Source organism: Heliangelus exortis, chromosome 8, assembly GCF_036169615.1.
Source record: "Heliangelus exortis chromosome 8, bHelExo1.hap1, whole genome shotgun sequence".
Taxonomy (NCBI): Eukaryota; Metazoa; Chordata; class Aves; order Apodiformes; family Trochilidae; genus Heliangelus; species Heliangelus exortis.
The window spans coordinates 920,093-939,983 of NC_092429.1; the positions used below are offsets into that span (position 1 = coordinate 920,093).

At 41.8% G+C, this 19,891-nt stretch overlaps 1 protein-coding gene and 1 long non-coding RNA gene across 11 annotated transcripts in view; one reads left to right on the forward strand and one right to left on the reverse strand.

Moving 5' to 3' along the window:
* LRRC7 (leucine rich repeat containing 7) overlaps positions 1-19,891 on the reverse strand; it is a 143,070-nt gene that overhangs the window by 21,996 nt on the left and 101,183 nt on the right. For 6 of the 10 annotated variants that reach the window (XM_071749851.1, XM_071749854.1, XM_071749849.1 and 3 more), the window contains exons 11-17: positions 16,156-16,285; positions 15,699-15,814; positions 10,828-10,897; positions 9,959-10,058; positions 8,876-9,000; positions 5,454-5,654; positions 1,568-1,690 (exon numbers count right to left, since the gene is read on the reverse strand). In XM_071749851.1, the coding sequence (XP_071605952.1) occupies positions 1,568-1,690; positions 5,454-5,654; positions 8,876-9,000; positions 9,959-10,058; positions 10,828-10,897; positions 15,699-15,814; positions 16,156-16,285 (865 nt within the window). Of the gene's footprint in view, positions 1-1,567; positions 1,691-5,453; positions 5,655-8,875; positions 9,001-9,958; positions 10,059-10,827; positions 10,898-13,873; positions 13,963-15,698; positions 15,815-16,155; positions 16,286-19,891 lie in introns of those variants that run through there. The other 4 variants (XM_071749853.1, XM_071749850.1, XR_011726985.1 and 1 more) reach the window with 3 other exon arrangements.
* LOC139798808 (uncharacterized) overlaps positions 1-19,891 on the forward strand; it is a 43,139-nt gene that overhangs the window by 20,359 nt on the left and 2,889 nt on the right. Inside the window, exons 6-8 of the long non-coding RNA XR_011726986.1 lie at positions 3,326-3,447; positions 4,612-4,690; positions 13,943-14,036. This is a non-coding gene — a long non-coding RNA (uncharacterized lncRNA). The remainder of the gene's footprint in view (positions 1-3,325; positions 3,448-4,611; positions 4,691-13,942; positions 14,037-19,891) is intronic.

Consider the following 19,891-nt stretch of genomic DNA (forward strand, 5'->3'; position numbering starts at 1 on the left):
TTCTGATTAGTCCTGCATAAACAAATGTAAAAATTACAGTGATGTGTTCATTCTGAAAATATGGACAAAACAGATGGAACTTGTGAGTTACATCAAGGCCTTGTAAACATTTTTGATGCAGTAAAGGTCACAAATATGCAAGCTGCCAGTAGAAATAAGTAACAATTCAGCATAAACAACTACTTATTTCAAGATCAAGTATTCCCCATTCATTTATTCATTGCACAGGTCATTCTGTAGATTCAGCTGTCTCTACAGCTATATTTAATTAGAATTACTTTGTCTCTGAAGAGGTTTTTACTAAATTAAAATGTTTCAAACTCTGTAAACTTCTCATGAAGTGGAAAGGAAGTGAGGTGTAGTCTTTGAAAAAGGTATTTTAAATTAGAACATTTACATCGGGCTCATAGGATAACCAGAAGGGAATGAAGACCCAAAGAGGGAATCCATGGAGTTTCTTATCCCTGGAAGAAAGTTCAGAAATGAGAAAGATGCTGAGCTGGAGGGAGGTGTCCTGGGGAGTGTGACACTTCCTGGAGGAACATGACCCTGCCCTCAGGAGGGGACCCAAGGAGAGGCAGCTAGAAGGATGAGGAAAATGGGAAACCCCCCTGGTGGGTGCATGGGCTGAGGGAACTGGTGGAGGTGGGCACAGCACCACTGCCAAGTCCTGCCAGTGCCACCCTCGTGGAGTGGGCTACAGGAAACATGCCTTGGCTTGGGAGTGAGAGGGTGAGCTGTGATCTCACCCTCTAGTAAAAAGGAGGACATTTTGGAGAGATAGTAGGAGAAAATCAATAATTAGTAGTAGAAATGAGGAAGGAAATGGTTAGGAGAAATATACAGAGGAGGGAACTTACACTAATGGAGACACTATGAGGCCCTCTGTACCCTGATATTTGCTGTTAAGGTACTCCAGTGACTTTGCAGAGTGAAGCCAATAAAGGGAAGAGATGCAATATTTAGAGAAACAATTGAAAGGGAGTACTAAAACCAAACCACATTATTAAAATGTAAAATGCTACAATATCTGTAAAATTGACTTGCTTTTGCTCATAAGGAGAAAGCTTTCAGTGGTTTACTCTCCATGAAGTACTTTTTGTACTAACAGTGGAAACAGATTTGCAGAAGCATTTGCCATGTAATGTATCCTTGAAGAATATAATTAAATTTACATAACAGATATGGTAATCCTTCTGCATCCTGGAGGTAGTACCACACCAAAAGAGCACAGAACAGGTGTCTTCACAGCCTGTTGGATTAACCCCCTCAGTGCTGTCATCTAAGGAGACACAGCTACATCCTGAGTCAGGTGGAGTGGTGCATTCAAGACCTGAAACTGCTTTCACATGCAGAGATCCCTTGTTGTGTGATGTACATACAGCAGTGACTTACATACAGCTCAAAGTGCAACAGCAGTTTTCCAGTGCAGCACAAACATTTTCTTGTGCAGTGTAACAAACTCAGGTAAAACTATTTGCTGAGAAATAAAAAGAGTGCAGAGCATTCGCAGAGTGTGAAACTCTCCACCTTTGCAGCATGGTGCATGTTAAGCTTTTGGTTGTACCTCTGAGCTTTTTGTGTGCTCTTCTTCCTCCTTCTTGCCTGGGATTTCCAGAGTAGATTTACAAGTGTTGTCTGTATCAGAGAGGGGACTCTTTTGGATTTCTGTATTTACTGTATCTTGAACCTAGAATCCCAATATTGTGCCATGAAACTTCCAGAAGTTGTAAGCTTAAGACAAAACTACTTGCTGTAAGGTAGAAAGAACCAGCAGGTCCATTTCTGACATAATGATCAACACAGGTTATTATTTCAGGTGCAAAATTTTATAAACTTTTAAATGTTATATATATATATATATATATATATATTCTTTTTAGCATCTATTCAAACAAAAATCAATATACTTTTGAAAGAACTACTCTGGCATTTGTGGGTATGTCATCAAAGTGAAATATATTGTACAAAAACCTAAGTCATGTTCCATTCAATTCTAAGAGAGTAATTTTTCATAGGACCAACTGCAAGAACCAAGGGAAAAAAATAAATGCAGTGGTGTTGTGTCAGAAGATACTTGTCAGGACTAACCAGAGAAAGATTCTGGTAGAGGACAGAAAAATACAGAGAGATGAAAATATGTGGTAAAACCCATTAAAAGAACTGGGAAAGAGAAATATCACCAATTATTCATGCTGACAACACAAGAACATTAAATTATAATTTGGAGAGATGGAATTTTAAAAATAACTCTTAGAGCCTCCTTGCAAGGAATATAAAGCCTCTGAAGAGAGCAGGGCAGGTGGGCCCATGAAGGGGGGGCTCTATCTGAGGGTCAGACAGGGCTGGGTAAGCTCAATAAAATTCAGTCACTAATCCACCAACACACCACGAGGCTCCCAAAAAAAGGGATTATCCCAGAAGACAGCAGAGTGGGGGATATTCCTGCTGCTCCTGGCCACTCAAAGAATAACCATCTCTCCTTTTTACACAGTATTAACAAGCCTGCTAGGTACTAGCACAGAGGATGGCTGGACTTAAAAAGACTTTTTTAAACCCAAAGCCAAGAGTTATATAGAAGTATTTCCCATTAATTTGTCAATCCATACACATCAAGAATTTAAGTTTGAAGATCTTAATTGCTGATCTGTGGCACTTCTCATTTTTCTCAGGGAAAGGCTGTGCGGCACACTCAGTTATCCCAGGCTTGATCTGTCCAAAACCAACCCATCTTTCAGAATGATTTAGGGCAATGAAGAGGTTTATTTCAATTGATGATTAATTAAGAAATCAGTTGTTTTTTATCTCTGAAGGCAGAGGATGATATAGGGAATGTGAAACGTAGCTTGTTACTGATTTCAGATGCTCCCTCTAATTATTTAGAAACAGTTTTGTGAAGAGACATGTCCAGATTAATTGTAAAGAAACCCAGAAGAGGTCAGAAAAGAAAGCAGCCTATCTGGCCTCTGAGGATGAAAAAGTGAGCATTGCACCTGAAACTGAATTACCTTGTTATTAGAAACTGTCTTCACTTGAAATCTGTATCAGAACACACCTCATTTTCAAACTCTATTTTAACTTGGGGCTTGACATGTCTTCTAATTATCTAAAAAGCAAATGGAACTTTATTATGTTCTATTTAACGTGCTATAATTGAAACCATGCTACTGCTATCCACAAAATCATCCACACTTTTCCTGCAGTTTCCCACACCTTTATCTTCATGAAGGAAGCCAAAGAGAGGAAAATGTAAACACCACCCTGCAGAGAATCTTCCCAGTGCCTGTATTTCCCTGAGTGACAAGAACACTTTGCTTTTCTTCAGCTGACCTGACAGTTTTGTTACTGGTCTGGACTCAGTACTATGGAAAGAGAAACCTGGGAAAGTTCCACCCTCTTCACTGTTACAATAAAAGAAGATGAAAACTGCTTCTTCATCAATGTGATGTAAGTAGTCATGCACTCCCATCACTTGCTTGGGGTAGAGAATTAATGAGGAAATTGCAATCACATTATTTGATTGCACTTCAGGAATTACTTGCAGGGTCTTCAGCAATTCAGTGATCTCTCTGGAATGCTTTTTGTGAGCAATTAACACTTGATGTACATTCACAGAAAAAACAGATGTGATTACTTTGCTGCTGCAAAAAGGGAATGCATTTTTATCAAAGAACGAGAGATCAGAATGAAATTTGTCTTCATTTTTTCTCTGTTAGAGCACAGCACGTGGTCACACAGCATTCCAGAGGAACTGCAGTGTTTTATGGTGTTGCTGCCACTCACTCTTCCCTTGCAGCTCCATAGGGGCAGCTTCAAGGGGCTCTGCACTCTCCCAGGACTCTCAGCTGGGGCTCCAGGACATTAACATTTTCATTTGACATCTCCACATTTAGTTGAAGAGCAACTGAACCAGTGCAGCCACCTATTTCTGTTGCCTGGGTCACCAGACCCAGCCACAAGACCAGAAACCTCCTGTCTTCATCAGACAACATAGATGTGAATTTCAGACAGACAGCATGTGCATGTTAAACCAGGGATAAATAAAACCTGCAGAAAACTGTTAAGAATATTCAAGTTCAAAAGCCAGAGGATGCACAAGTTATTGTACATACTCAGCAAGTACAGCAGAACGTGCCAATGCTCATGGCACACTGCAAAATTTGGTTCAAAGGCCAGACTGACACAGGAAGAAAAATTTACCAGGGAAAAAAGAATAAAGGTGGAACTTGAGATTCCAGATTTAGATAAATACATGAATGATTTCAGTTGAATGTATTAGTTTGAAGTACTGATCACAACTCTGCCGAGATTTGATTCAAGTCTTCTGTAGCTATCTTAAGAGAAAACTTTGATAGTTTGTTTTTTAAGAAAATGAAAATGTTAAACTGTTTAAAAAACAACCAAACAGTATTAACAGAGCAGCTACAGTGACTGCTGAGTATGTAAGAACAGCTCAGTCTGTGTTAAGGAAAACTGAAGGAGAAAAAATGGATGTATCCATGACTAGCCAGAGACAGGGATATTTCAAGGACAAGGAACTGATCACAATGTTTAAATAAGAAAGGACTGAAAAGATAACGTGATACTTTTTTCCCTCTTGTATTTCTGTAGAACATTAGGACTTCATGAAGATCTTCAGATATTTGTGTAGAGGTGTCCAAGCTGGTAACCTGTCAGCACATACTGCCAGGTAAGAGATTTCCCTTATTAATAAGCAGTGCCTGCACAAAGCAAGTCATTAGTGTGAACCTTAATGAGTAGCTGACTTTGGAGACCAAGCTTCAGCTGCTTGCAACAGCTGCACAAAACTGCAGCATTTAGGAATTTACCTTTCAGTGACTGTATTCCTGCTCAAATAGAAGCCTCTGTTACAATGCACACTGACCCACTTCTGGGAACAGGGACAGATTCTGCAGATTCTGCAGCTCCCTGCAAGCTGCTGTTCAGGGGGTGCCTGATCTGAAGTTCCCTGCACAGAAGCACTCCTGCTGACTTCATTGACTTCTGACAAGGTTAATTGGCTGTCTACTACATGGAGTGTGAATAGAAGCAGCAGAATCTAACAGCAGAGTAGGTCAGACAGAACAAAACTGATTAGTCATTAACATATTTGTTGCAGAAATACACTTACTTAAGTCTGAGTTGTAAATTGTGAGCAGGTCCATTCTCCTGCTAATATGCAGGTCTCTCTGATAATTAAAGTTTAGGGGAGTGCTTGTATGTACCAATACCAAAATTCAGACCTAGGTACATTTAAAACCAAAAATTCAGTCTGATAAAATCAGTAGTATCAGGGAAAACAGAAACAAGACATAAAACTAAATTAACTTTATGGAATGAAACCAGAAACTCTTAGGTACAAGGTTCACGGCAGGGGCAGAATATCATTTGATGGAGTTATGTTAAAACCCCAGCTGGAACTCTGGAGAGGAAGAAGGATCCTTGTACATTACCTCCACTGAAATCTCCTTGGGTGCCATGGGCCACTTGTGCTCATACTTGTCTTGCACAGTTTGTTCACTGTTGGCAGTTGGTGCTGAGTTCTCAGGCCGTACTCCATGGCTTGTTTTGCCCACCAGATTTTGAACTGATTTTACCATATTCTTTAAATCCTCTGGGTATGGAGTGGGGTAACGTTTTAGATTTATTTCAACCTGAACATTCATAAAAAGAATTAAAGCACAAATACAAAATGAAAACAGCATGCAAACTAAAACCATGGTACAGTACTATGGCTAAGTGCAAACTCCTGACATCTGTAGGTAACCTCCTAGAGGCAACGTGTCACAGGTAGCCTGGGCTTTGGGGCTGAAGTTTGCTCTCAGTTACTCTGTGTCAACCCATAATGGAATTTCAGTGACAGCAAACACTGGGTGGGCTTGGCTGTGAGAGTATTGCATTTCAATTCTATGTTGTGTTGAGAGTACCGGCATATTCAATCACACTTTTACAAAACAAAAATAGTGTAAATGCAGAATTAATTTAGCTATGTTCTGTGCACTGAATTAATCTGAATTATCTCTGGCAGCTGAGAACAGAATCTGAGCAACTGGGAGCTATTTGCTCTTCTAGATGTATAATGTACACACATGCACTCAAGTGTTTCTTACTCTTACACAGAAAATACAGGAAAACAGACTCAAAACACTACAGAAGACTCATCCTAAGTCACACTGAGTGGTACTTTAACTGACTGACAGACCTAGAAAACTCCACATTTTAAGTCTATAATTTTTAACACTAAGAAGAGAGACATTGTGTTTCCCAAGCCCAAAGCAATCCTAGTTTGAAGGCAATTCTACAAAATCTGAGGGTTGAGTGAAAGGGGAAAAGCATCTGAGAAGACTGATGGGTGACAGCACCTTCTGTCACCTGCCAGGACACCACACTGGCAGCAAATTGCTCTGAGGAGGGGTGCAGCAAGTGACCATGGCAGGAATGACCCAAGCAGGGAAGATGACACACACACTGCTGACCTCTCCTCACACCTCCCTGCTGGGTCACAGCCCCTTTGTCTCTGCTGAGCACCACTCCACACTGGGAGAAGAGATGCTGAGCAAGCTGAGGTGTGTGGCCCTTCAGCCCGTCCCTCCTGCTGCAAACCTGGCCCAGCTCCACCTATCTCTGGGGCTTCAGCACCAAACTTGGTGTTCCCAGGGTCCTGTGAGCAGTGAGGCTGCACCCAAGCCACCACCTGGAGTCACCTCAAATGCAGAAGGTGCTGGCTGAGCCTGCCACTTGCTTTGGGCCTCAGTTTGGGGTGGAAATGGAGTAAAATCCTTCAATGGAGTAAAATTACCATTCCCAGTGCAAGCTGTGCACGTCAGGATAACTGTTCCCAATTGTAAGAAGGCTGTGGAGAGACCTTAGAGCACCTTCCAGTGCCTGAAGGGGCTCCAGGAAAGCTGGGGAGGGGCTTTGGACAAGGGCCTGGAGGGATGGGATGAGGGGGAAGGGTTTCCAGCTGCAAGAGGGGAGAAGGGAGGGAGAAATTCTGTGCTGTGAGGGTGCTGAGCCCCTGGGTGCCCAGGTTGCCCCCAGAAGCTGTGGCTGCCCCATCCCTGGCAGTGCTGAAGGTTGGATGGGGCTTGGAGCACCCTGGGCTGGGGGAGGTGTCCCTGATGAGTAGGAAATTGTAATTTTGGCTTCAAATGAATATGGTCTATTGACAGGAATATTTTAAAAGCAAAAGCGTGATCGTTTTAGAAAATAAAATTAGATGAAATACTTGCATACGATTCCAAAGCACAATCAAAGAAACAATACAGATAATAGATTCTGACATGACTTTTAACACAAAACATTGAAATGTTTCACTATGATGTCATATGTTAATAAAGGATTTGAACAGAGGAAAGAAAATTAAAACATCACTAGAGCTCTGGTTGCTTTTCGGTTGAAAGAAATCGTATCGGGATGGGGCCTAATTAGGCAGTTGCTTTTTCATAAAATTCAGACCAGGATTTCAGTGCAAGGTCTGCAGCCAAAACCAGCTCCAAGTTGAGTCACAGAGCAAATCCTCAGGAAGTAAGAGTAAGGGAAAATTAACTGAAAGCCTTTGATGAGAGACAACTCGCAGAGAGGGGTTTCAGCAAGAGCTTGGTATTGCTGGAGTGTTCATATTAAGCAGTGGAAATCCTGGCAGTGTGGCAGGTGATCCCACTGCCATGCAGGCAGTTTCATCCCTGCTGCAGAGTTCTCCTCACAGAGGGAAGCTGCACTCCCTGTTGATACCATCCTTGCATGTTTAATGCTACATCAAGAGCAGCATGACCCTGGGAAGTGAGTTTTTTGAAGTTCCAAATTCCTGACAGAAGTTACTGAGCAATTTCAATTAACCAAATCTGTTTTAACACAGAGTTAAAGATAACTAAAGTTAACTGTGAGAGATAAAAGAGTGAAAGCTATGTCTGCTTTGATAAAGCACTACCAACATCTGCAGCCTGTTGATAATTGAAGTTAACCTTCAAATTCATCCCAAAAAGCTCTGGTGAAACTGGTAAAATGTACATTTTAAACCATCCCTATGACCTCCTGCAACCTGTGGATGGAGTGACACTGACTGAGCTCTCAAAAGGTGCCAGCAATCAGCTCCTGGTTAACGTGGGGGAATGGGGCAGCCAGGGAGCTCTGCAGCACCTCTGTGGTCACTCCTTACAGAGGGGAACTGGCATTCCTGGGAATGAGCATGGATATACCAGAAGGATGGAAATAAGCATTTCTATCCAACTGGATTCGAACTCATCTCTTCATGCCTTGGGCAAAAAGGTTTTTGTGCAGGAACAGGAACACCCACACACACCTGCAGGAGGAAATAATTTCCTTGCACAGCCTGGCAAGATTTCAGTTGAAAGCTCTGGAATTATATTAATTTCAGGTAAACAGAACAGAATATTCCTATTTTGATCTTCATTTTTGCTAGGTTACAAAATTGATGAGAAATACCTTCTCCACTGCACATTCCTGTGTGACTCCATGAAGTTGCAGAGCTCTTGTTGACTCCAACTGTGAGAGGAATATGGAATCCTTTCTGGGATCTGCAGATTCCTAAAGGACTAGGAGGGTCAACATGAACTCTAATTTTATGTGTTAATTTTGTCTTTGTGACATAACATCTGTAGGACCCTGACATGAGGGCTATGGGCCTGAACTGATTTAGCAAATCAAAGTTTTGCTCTTTAGACAAGAAAATCAAAAGCAGGAATTGGCAATGAGTGCTTCAGAGAGAAGAATTATTCTATTCTTCCTCAACTGCTGCCCCTCAAACATGGTGATGAGTACTTTTTGGGTGCTTAGAACACAAAAGCAGTTCAAGATATCAAACTGGACCCTGTCCATAATAGGTAAATACCAGAATAAATCAAATAAAACTTACCTTAACTTTCCCTGCATTTTCCTCCTCCTCCTTTTTGTCTTCAAACTCAAAGGCAACAGTCATACGCTGCTGTCTCTGCTCCTCCCAGAGAGTGGGGTTAAAACTGTCACTGTCTGACTGGAAATCTGCAGTTAAATTGCAAACAGCAATAGACAAGAACAAGTAATCAGTGCACCCAGCAGAAGATTGGAAATTATCTAAAAAGAATTAGCTGGGAAACTGTAAGATCTCACAGAGTGTAATATTAAACCTGAAATGAGAGTGATGGAAAGCAGGAGGGTTTGGGGCTGATCTGGAGCAGAGGGCAGCATGCAAAGAAACTCTGACTGCAGAAAAGAGAAGAGAAGAGAAGAGAAGAGAAAGAGAAAGAGAAAGAGAAAGAGAAAGAGAAAGAGAAAGAGAAAGAGAAAGAGAAAGAGAAAGAGAAAGAGAAAGAGAAAGAGAAAGAGAAAGAGAAAGAGAAAGAGAAAGAGAAAGAGAAAGAGAAAGAGAAAGAGAAAGAGAAAGAGAAAGAGAAAGAGAAAGAGAAAGAGAAAGAGAAAGAGGAAGAGAAGAGAAGAGAAGAGAAGAGAAGAGAAGAGAAGAGAAGAGAAGAGAAGAGAAGAGAAGAGAAGAGAAGAGAAGAGAAGAGAAGAGAAGAGAAGAGAAGAGAAGAGAAGCCAATCCCTGGGCTCTGCCAGGCTCTCAGCTCCCCATGTGGAGGAGCTGGCCCACCCCAGCCTCTCAGGTGGGTCCAGTGTCTCTGCAGGTGGAGCTGGCTCTGGCCAGCAGCCTGTCCACAGGGCAGCAAGGCATATCTTGGGATTTCTGTCCCCTGCACCCAGTCCCCAGGTTCAGATTATTTATACAAGGCCATTCTTCTGAAAAGAAAACAAGTGTTTAAGGAAATGTAAATCTGACAGCCTGAGCATGATTGATTTGCAACCAGGATCCCTTTGGGTGTGACAAAGTACAGCCTGGTGTGTGTGCACTCCTGGCTCTACGTGTCACAAGAGACACAAGGACCCTCTGAAAGCTTTCCTCTCCCTCCCCATTCTTTCCTCCTCTGTCTGAGCCAGCTCTGCTCCTGCCTCTGCATTTTACCTTCATCACTGCGGGGCTGCTGGGGAAACATGTAGTTGGTCAGGACCCTCTGCTTCGTTTCTGGGTGAGCCTCAGTTTGCAGTGGGATGAGAGCCTTGGACTGCACAGGAAAGGCAAAACAGAACTGTTAGCTGGGGGCATCCCTGGTCCCTGAGACAGGAGCTTACATTTGATAAACACACAATACAAGATTAGATAAAATTTTGATTATTTCCTGTTCCTGCTTGGCTCTGGTGTAGCATCGAGGGGTGACTGCCACAGTTCATAGACTAGAACATACTCTGTGCTACACTGTAGGAAACTCAAAATGCTGCAAAAAGACTCTATATGCAAAAGGAGAGTGTGTGTTCTGTGTCTGGGCTGAGAAGCCATGAAATGTTTTATGTTTAATGGAAATTAGACCCTGTGAAACAGGTGAGAATCCCACCTTAACACCCGAAAATTCATCATCTTCTATTATCCCTCCAACCTCCCCTCCCTTCAGCTTGAAAACTTTTTGCTCAGCTGTAAAGGTAAAAGCACATCTGAGGAGCAGTGCCAGGAGCACGTGCCAGCAGAACTCTCCTGGAGCCAGCAGGAATTTCTTTCCTCTGGACACCTGGGCTAGGAGCAGGGCTGGGCCCTGCCTGCTGAGCTTTACTTTTGTAAGGCTGGCTGGGTGCAAGTAATAAACCCTCCAGAGGTGCTCTTTCCAAGTTCATAAATGACACCCAGAAGGATCTGTACCTTGACATGAAAGCATAAAGCTGGACAGGGAACAAAGACTTCTAAAATTCTTCTACAGTCATGTATTAAATTCTAGGTTTCATTTATAGCCCTCACTAAGACCCTTTGCTACTAAATAAAATAAAAATATTGAAAGTCATTACCTGGTTGTCAGAAAGCCACAAAGCTGCAAGTTCTTTGAGTTTAGTAAAAGTGAATGGTAAATTCTTCAGCCTGTAAATGAGAATATTGGAACAACATGAATCCTTCATTTTTACAATAGTTTCTTTTGAAAATTCTTGTGTAGCATGTTTATCTTGATCATACTGAAATTGCTGTGATTCCACCTCTTTATCTGCTCTTACTTTTTACTAAAATAGAATATTTTAGCAAGGCCATTCCACATTAAGAGTAATTTGGAATCTAAAACTACTCACATCATCTCCTAAAGGAGATGATATTTTCTGAGGAGATAATATTTTCTCTTGTCAGCAGTGTAACCAAAGTTACAGCTTCTAACACAGAAAAGTCTTGGTCCCAGGGAGTCTTACAGGAAAGACCTAAGAGTTTTCAGAGTTGGTAACAGAAACCTTTTTATTGGACATTCAGGTTTTTATTATTGAAAATTCATTCTTGCACAAATGTTAGCAAAAAGATTAACATAATAGAAATATTCCTGGTAAACCTAGAAGACAAAATTGAATGAAACACTCAAAGAATTAGCATGTTAATTATAGATGGAAGTGCACTGGAAATGATGACCAGATGCTTGGGGAAACTTCATGGTTTTCCCATAATTCTTTTGCTTTTCTGAACAACCACCTACTGCTGTTCTCCCAGCTTTGAGCTCCAGGAGGTTAAGGAGCTGGAGGAAGAAATGGACAGCCAGGGGACTGTCTACAAAGACAAAAGCTAAATGTGATCTAACAAAGAGAGCAGAGGAAAAGGCCTTTTCTCCCAGACTGTGAACAGGAAAGCTCTTGCAGATACTGTTTTTCTACCTTCATCAGTCAAAATAAGGGTATACTAGAGCTACAAAGGATCTTAAATATTAGTTACAAGTGGGGGTAGGTTGAGTATTTTCTGGCTACAATAGGCCAGATCCTATTTGGTATAAATCAGCAGAACTCTGCTCTACCTCACATCTTCCTCAGTAAAGGGTTTGGCCTCCTCTGAAGAGCAAACTGCTCAGCAGTAATTGAGAAAAGTGATTAATCTGCCCTGCTTGATCCAAGATGTGACTGCACTCAGGTACTGGCACAAAGAAATGCAAAGTTCATGGCTGTGCTGTTCAACAAAGAGCTTTTCTTTTATGCTTAGATGCTGAAACTTGTCACTAGACAGTTTGGAAAATTACATGTGTAATTGTTTTTATAAATCTAAGGGAAAATATATTCAGAAAACTAGATTAAGCATCCATTGGTGCATAGATTGTTAATTATGAAGATGCCCAAATTTAATTCACTTTCAATTAAAAGGCAAACTTTGCACTTGTTCTCACTATGGATGGGATTTGACCCAGCCTGAATAAATCTCCTTTGCAACTCTCTGGTGGAAGGAGCTGTTTGACCATTGCAGAGCAGCTGCACCCAGAGCCTGCAGCATTCCTGAGGGCAGCCAGAGACACCCAGTCTGTGGGAAAACACCATCTCCAGCTCTTCAGAACAACCTCAGCTCTCCCTATGGTTTTTTCCCAAGCAACAGCTTCACTCCTGTGCAAATTTTCATTCACCAGTAACTTCACTCTGCAATCTCTTAAACTCATTTGTAACAAGAGCTGAAAACGTGATGGGCAAATGCAGGAAATCTCCAGGTGCTATAGAGATTACCTGCATTCCTTTTAATTAGGTTATTATACAGGTACAATCTTGGATGTCATTGGTAAATGTAAAAGTTAAAAAGTTAATAACAAAAATTTTGCTTTTAATGTACACCCTGAGGCACTAATTGATTTTTCAGGAAAAAAGCTCTCTGCAGTAATAGTTTGGAAGAACCTGAAATGCATATGCTCTTTTTATAGGGCTTAATTTTCAGGGAGAAAATGTTCTCTTAAGAGAAAAACAGAAGAAATCTCCCCTGCAGTTCCTCAGGTGAATAAAACCAAACCCAACCCAACCCAACCCAACCCAACCCAGCAGACCTCCTGAGCTGATACCCCTCATCATGACACCCTTGTGCTGCAGGACTTGGGAGCCCTCAAGGAGCTGCACATCAGCACCACACCAGTCTGGAATGAGCACTTGGGAATAATTCCTTCCATTATTGATCCTAGATCACATCTTTTGCATAATGTGTGAAGTTCTTAAAGGCTAATACTTTAGGAGCAAGCTAAAGCATATTTATCCATGGAACTCAAGAAAAGCAAAGAAAATGTAATTGATACTGTTTAAATATGAAAACTACCAAATGTCAGTATTTGAGGGGTCTTCTGGGGTAAGGCAGTCTTTGCTTTTATTGTAAGCCCACTAGCAGACCTCATTTTAACTGTTCTCTCTTGATAGCAACAGTTTTTCTCATAGTTATGTAAAATAACCACTCTGTATTTGTACCAGGTACTAAACTGTGGCTTCGTTATGGTCGAACTAACCAAGCTCAGAGTAGAGGAAGAGTTCTCACTGATTACTACTTTGAGTAACACAATGTACAAGGAGCTTGCCAGACACCTAGGGGATAGACTTATTGATGCACACGTTATAGTTTGGTGGCATTCAAAAAGAATTTTCAAAAAATAACCCAACCATGAAAAATTACTGTCAAAACCTGCTGTAGGTTACTGGCAAGCAGGAGCAGTGCCAGGCAGTCAGGCAAGCCCAGCTGCTGTTTGTGACAGTTCTCCCAGGCAGCTCTCAGCAAATGAATAATAACTGTGTTTCCTAAGTGTGAGGGTTTAAAAGAATGTGACTCACAGTAACTCACCAGCATTCTGGTCACAGAACCACGTGTAGATAGATGTGGCCAAAAGTAATTACCTCTTTGGCAATGAGAAGTGTGGTATGATTAAATAACTGAACAGGTACACCAGGGAACTGCCAGCTTTTTGACTCCATCATGTAATTTTAGGGCCTTTTTTCAATCAACTTCTGTGGGTGAGATTCAGAGCAGTAACTGAGCTCTCACCCCAGGACAGAAGCAGTGCAAATACAGAAAAAGATGGTGATTCTCTTGGCTCCTCTTTCAGAACAATCTAAAACTAAAAGAAAGGTTACTTACCAGTAACCGATGCTCTTTGAGAAGTGTAGCCCAAATGTACATTCTAACAATTCTACCTCTCAATCACAGGACTCAGACCTGGAAGGACTCTGAGGAGAGAGGAGAAGCAGATGGGAGACAGATGTGTATGTGGACTACACAGTGTGAAGAACACCGGTTACTGGTAAGACATCTTTTTTGCTTTGAATGAATCCCATCTGCATTCCTACAGTGACTGAATCCAAGCAGACACCCCCAAAGCCTCACTCTGTGGTGGAGGTCTTGGTGTCTTTCATGCAAGCAGTAACTGCACAACCACTTTATCAAGTGCTGCACTGGTTCTTGAGGCACTGGGTTATGCTGCAAAGGCAAGGATGACTCTCCAGGTGGACGCACTGAAAATATCTGGAATCAAATCTTCCCTGAGTGCAGAGGGTGATGAAGGCAGCCGAGCTCTCCCCAGATGCCCACCAGCCCTCATTAGATACCACCTGATGGCAAGGCAGGATTCAACCCCTCCTTGCCTTCTATTGTGCAGAGAAAACCAAATACTGCATTTCCCAGGGAGGAAGAGCCTGTCACAGGGCTGAAAAGATCAAGATATCTGTAAAGATAAAAGGAGAGAGGACTCCTCACTGCAGCTGAGAAGTACAGAGTATTAGAGAGTGTGGCATGGGATAGAGAAGCTGGAGTCATGGTGACAGAGTCTGTCCCCTCTGCAAAGAAAGTACCATGGAAAGAGGCATGAGGAACTGCATACCTGCCAGAGCAGACATGGAAAAAAAAAGTTTGAAAATCTGGCAGAGTGATCCAAGCCTCTGGAGAACCTGAGGGGGTGACAAGTGTGGCCTGAAGTGCAGTGTCAGTCCCCAAACCAAGAGACCCAAGATTTGAGTCTGTGTTGAAACTGTCCAGATCCCAGACTCCACCAAGTTTGACTGCTGGCCCATGCAGAAGGTGTGTTACACAATGCAAAGAGTCATCTAACAGAATGGAACAGGTAATTCTTACAAATACACAATAGGGATTTATAGATAACTTAGTTTTATATATTAGGGTCAACCTTAATTTCAGCAATGAAACTGCTGGCAGTAAATCAGACACAAAGTTGTCCTTCCCCTAATTTTTAGTGAGCATGGATGCTACACAAACAGTACACATACCAGAGAGCAAGCCTGCATTTCAGTGGTTATGCTGAACACTACCATATTCCTGGAACACATGGATCTACACATTTCAAGGAAAAGTGAGTCTGTTCTGATGCCTAGGGCAGCACAGGTAAGTAACAAGAAAGGCTCATTTTAAGCATTCTGTTTCTCAGAGGAACAACAGTGTACATAAGAACAGAAGAATCTGCTTTTTTTCACCAAAACCTTTGCTCTGCTGAAGGAAATAGAAAATTTTCTTTTGATTTCAGTGGAGGCAGGATCATATGCTAGTGTGCTGGTATTCAGGGATTTCCTACAGATCTGCTACAATTTTGGAATCATTAAATATTTCAAAATTACATACAAAAGTAAAGCCAGTATCATATTTCAGCATGGAAACAGCAGGAGATAAAAGAAGTAACCAGGTTTTCACCTGTGAAAACACACTGAGACCCCAAAATTGGCCCCATTCAAATTTTTCTTTGGATGTCAGTGGAATAAAGGCCAAACCATAAAGATTAAAAAACAAATTGAGGTTGTTTTATTTTTTTCCCTTATAGTTAAAATAAAGTAATTCTAAATAGAATTTCAATATTTTAAAATATTTTATGTAAATGTGTTTTGATAAAGACTTAAAGTTTAATTTTTTTTTTAAAATACATTTTTATAATAGGATAGCAAAATTCTGTGCACTGTACCTGTTATCACTCAGATTTAAGACTCTCAGCTTCTGCATCTGACCAATTTCATCAGGGAGAAATTCCAGCTTGTTGGAGCGCAGAGACATCACTGTCACATTTTTACAGCTTCCAATCTACAGGAATGGAAAAAACAAAGATGCTCAGAAGCCTTCTCTGTCAAAGTTTAGTATTATCACTAACTCTTGATGTCAGGAGGCAGCCAGATTGTGTTTTCACTTTAACTGAGCAGCAGGGAAATGCCCGGGGTTGCTCCCCCCACTCTTCTGGGGGATGCTCTCACTTTGAGGTGAATTTAGTGATTTACTGGTTCTGCTGCTATGTGAAGAAAGACTTGGTCTTCCACATCATGCTGAAACATTTGCTTTAACAGGTATTTTATCTGAGTAGGGATGAAATCTTGGGCCTACCACAAAATGGTTCAGTGGGTCATTTAAAAAGAGAATCAGCTGCTCACTTCTCTGGGCAGTTCAGGAAGGAAATTCTCATCCACAGCCAACGTCCTCAGGTTATGAAGGTAACCAATGGTAGAAGGCAAGGACTCCAACTCATTACAGCTGCAGTCAAATTCTTCTAACAAAGATAAACTGAAATTGTAAACACACTTTTTAGATGCTATACACGGGCTAGATAATCAAAATCAGAAGCCTAAAACCTTTGAAGGTTTTACAGCCTCACACTAGTACAGACATCAGGCTCTGAAGAGAAAACCTTTGTTGCAGCTTTCCCTGGGAGAAGCCTCCAGTAAGAGGATTGGAGGAACTCCCAGGGACACTGATCCTACCCAGTAAGGCAGTTTCAGAGACCACTCAGTTTCCCCACATCATCACTCTTACTTTTTGTCAAGAGGAAGCATTCCAAATGCTTCAAACAGACAGTGATCCAGGCAGTTCATACTTAGCTGAAGAACCAAGCCATGAAGTTTATGATTTAACACACAAAGACAGACAGCAGGTAAGGAAATGCTGCTGTGAGAGCAAAGGGAAGGGGAGCAGAGATTGCCCCCAGGGCACATCCCTACTGATGCACTTGGCAGCTTCTCTCATACACATCAGTAGTGAGGAAAGATGACCCAAACTCAGCAGAGTCATCCCAGCCTGTTGCAGTCACACAGCTCTTGTAAGGACATTTATCTTTCACTTTTCATTTATGTTTAGAAAACTTGACCTTTAGTAATGCAAATAACACTTACAAACAGGAATAGATAGGTAATGTATATTAAATATATAGTTGTATATAAATATATACACATTGCATACATATTACACACATACATAAAAATATTCTGAATAAATACCTAGTGCATCTCTGAAAACATGAGGCTGGCTATACAGATTCCTGAAGGAATGCTGCCCTGCACTGCTCATTCCACCCAGAATAAAAATTCTGTGACCTATTACAAATGCCACAGCTCCCTGTCTCTGTTGCCCCTTCTTTGCTCCACATGTCCTAGATTTTTGTCTCCAGTGCTTTAATTAACAGAAAGGTTAAAAGGCCAGCAGTTATTTCTTCCTGAATTTGTCATCATCCTGTCCACTGATGAAGGGGGAAGATGCCCAGGAGATTGACTGGTTTTTTTCTCCAAATGTTTTGGTTGATCTGACACCAGTTTTACTTCTGCTACAAACCTGGCTCCTTGTCTTTACAGGAATCACAGCTGTGGGACTAGATCTTCACTCTTTGTCTGACTTCCCCTTATTCCAGTTTCTTAATTAAAATGAGGTATTCCAGCCATCCAAATTTATGCCAGATGAAACCAGAAATAGCTGTTCCCAACATGGAATTCTCAGAACTTTCCTCTAATTGCTGTATTTCTGAAAAGCCAGAGTGAGTCATTCAGTGATTAGTGAGAGAGGTGCATGGAATGTAGCCAAGAGCTCTGCCAGGTTTGGTTACAGCTTTTCTTTAACACAACCTTTGTATCCACTACAATTTATTTCAACCTAGATACAAAAGAATCTCAGTAAAGGCAAAATTCAGGCCTGTTTACCTTCTCCATACAAAACGTGCCTGGTGGAGCAGAGGCCAACTGGAGAGCTCATTAAATTGCAAGGTGCACACATTCTTCCTTTTACTAATGATAACACAACCAGAAAAGCTTGGAAATGGAGAAACTCATTGAGAATTCCCATGTTCCCAACCACGACTGGAACATCTGACACTCTGAACTGTCACTGCAGAAGCTCCCTGGCAGGAAGGATGACTTGAGCAGACAAGAGCATTTGATTTGCAAGGTATTGTCTGGCACAGATATTCTCAGCTTCTTCCCTTCCTGATGACATCAGCAGCAGACAAATGCATGTGGCCACAATATAAACAGCAAAGTCAGTGTGAAACTCTGTTTTATCTCCATAATTACCACTGCTAAAAAATACACACATCAGAGAGTGAGTTTTCATTCAGCATGGGCTGGGCATGGAAGAACAGAAATGAAAGAGAATAACCATTGTAATTCTGAGGATGCCAATTCAGCTGAAACATCATTAGCCTTACACCTTCCTGGCCTGAATTCAGATCACTCTTGACAGGTTTATAGAAAGGCAGACAACAGTCAGAAATGCACCTGCTGTTCTGTTTGGCACCCACAGGAATGAGGCAGTTCACTGGACACATCCTAAGGTAGATGGGGAATATTTTTAGACAGATGAGTAGAGATATTCTGGGAGAATGATGACTGCCATGAACAATAAGTAGCTGCAGCCAATCTCACCTCATTTCACAGCTCTGCACAGCCCTTTCCTCCCAACAGCCACAGCACCCAGGAAACTGCCAGAGCACCCTAGATCCTAAGCATTGGCTACACCCACAATTTGTCCAAAAGGAATTTTGCAGACCCAGGAATACAAGTCTGCACTTTCCTTTGCATCACCTGCTGTGGTCAGATAGGGCTCACACCAGAGATGTGCAGAACACACTCCCTGAACACAAGGCACCATCTCCAGTCTTTGGGTCCAACGTGGAACAGTACTGAAACATCACCAATCCACTGACTTTACCAGGAATGTTTTATTAAGCTGGGTCCAAACCTAAATGCCACTCAGAGGTTTGTCCTTAGAGCAGGACTGCCAAGGCCAAGGGTGGCAGCTTGCTATTAGCAGAGAGGTTGAAGTGCTCTGGCTCTCAGCAGGGTGAGTTCCCTCCTCCACACTGCTAACCTCTGTGTGACAATAACACACTCTGCAGTGGGCACCTCCATAGCACTGAGGAGAAAGAGACCCAGTAGGAAACGATCCAAATGGATGAGTCAGAGAAAGGAACTTCATTTTGATGTGGGAGACATGGTCCTCATTAAAGGAGAGCAAGCATTTCATTGAACAAGCACAAGCACTCAACAATAATGTGACAGGATGAGGTGATTAGCCTGTGCTCTGCTTATACACCATCTAGAGCAGCAGTTTGCATCTTCAGAAGTGTCATTAAGGCTCCATAACAAACAATACTGAACAGGTATTAGGTCAAAAAAAAAAAACCAAAAAACCTTCTCCTTCAATATGAACAAGTCAGTAAAGGAGAACAGATCATCAGGACAGGGGCTAAGAATTTATGCCAAAAATTTTTAAAGATAATGCTGGGCTTTCCATCAGCCTTTTTGCACAGTGTTCAGTTCAGCTTTTGAGCTTTGTCAGCCCTCCCTGCCTATCAGAGTTCACTGCTACACAATATTTATAAGATTTCCCCTTTTGTGATTCAGAGACCCAGCTTTCAGTATTGTCCATGAACACCACACCCATCTAAGGACACTGCATGGAAAGCCAAACCTCACCTGCAGTTGCTGCAGTTGTAAGAGTTCACAGATTTGGATTGTTTTTTTTTTCCAACTGGCACACAAAAATTTAAATTATTATTGAAATTATGCCTATAAAAGCACTGGATGTGCAGGTTAGAGAATATTTCTACTCTAGAGACCTCAGCATATTTTCATATTTCTGGAGAAGAATAAATGAAGCCTTCTGGCCTTTCATTTTGGAAGCCTCAGGACAGCCCTGGCTGAAGAAAACTACTTCTAATATAAATAGAAGTTAAAACCTGCTGAAGAGAGATCAGTTTCTGCATGGAGTCTGAGTGCAGCTCTGCTCAGAACTGCCCCATTCCCAACGTTCTTGCTACCAGCAGAGAACTGGTGTGAATGGTACAACTGGTGTGTGGTACAACCAGACACACACTCAGTACCTCTGCACCAGTACAAGGGGGTG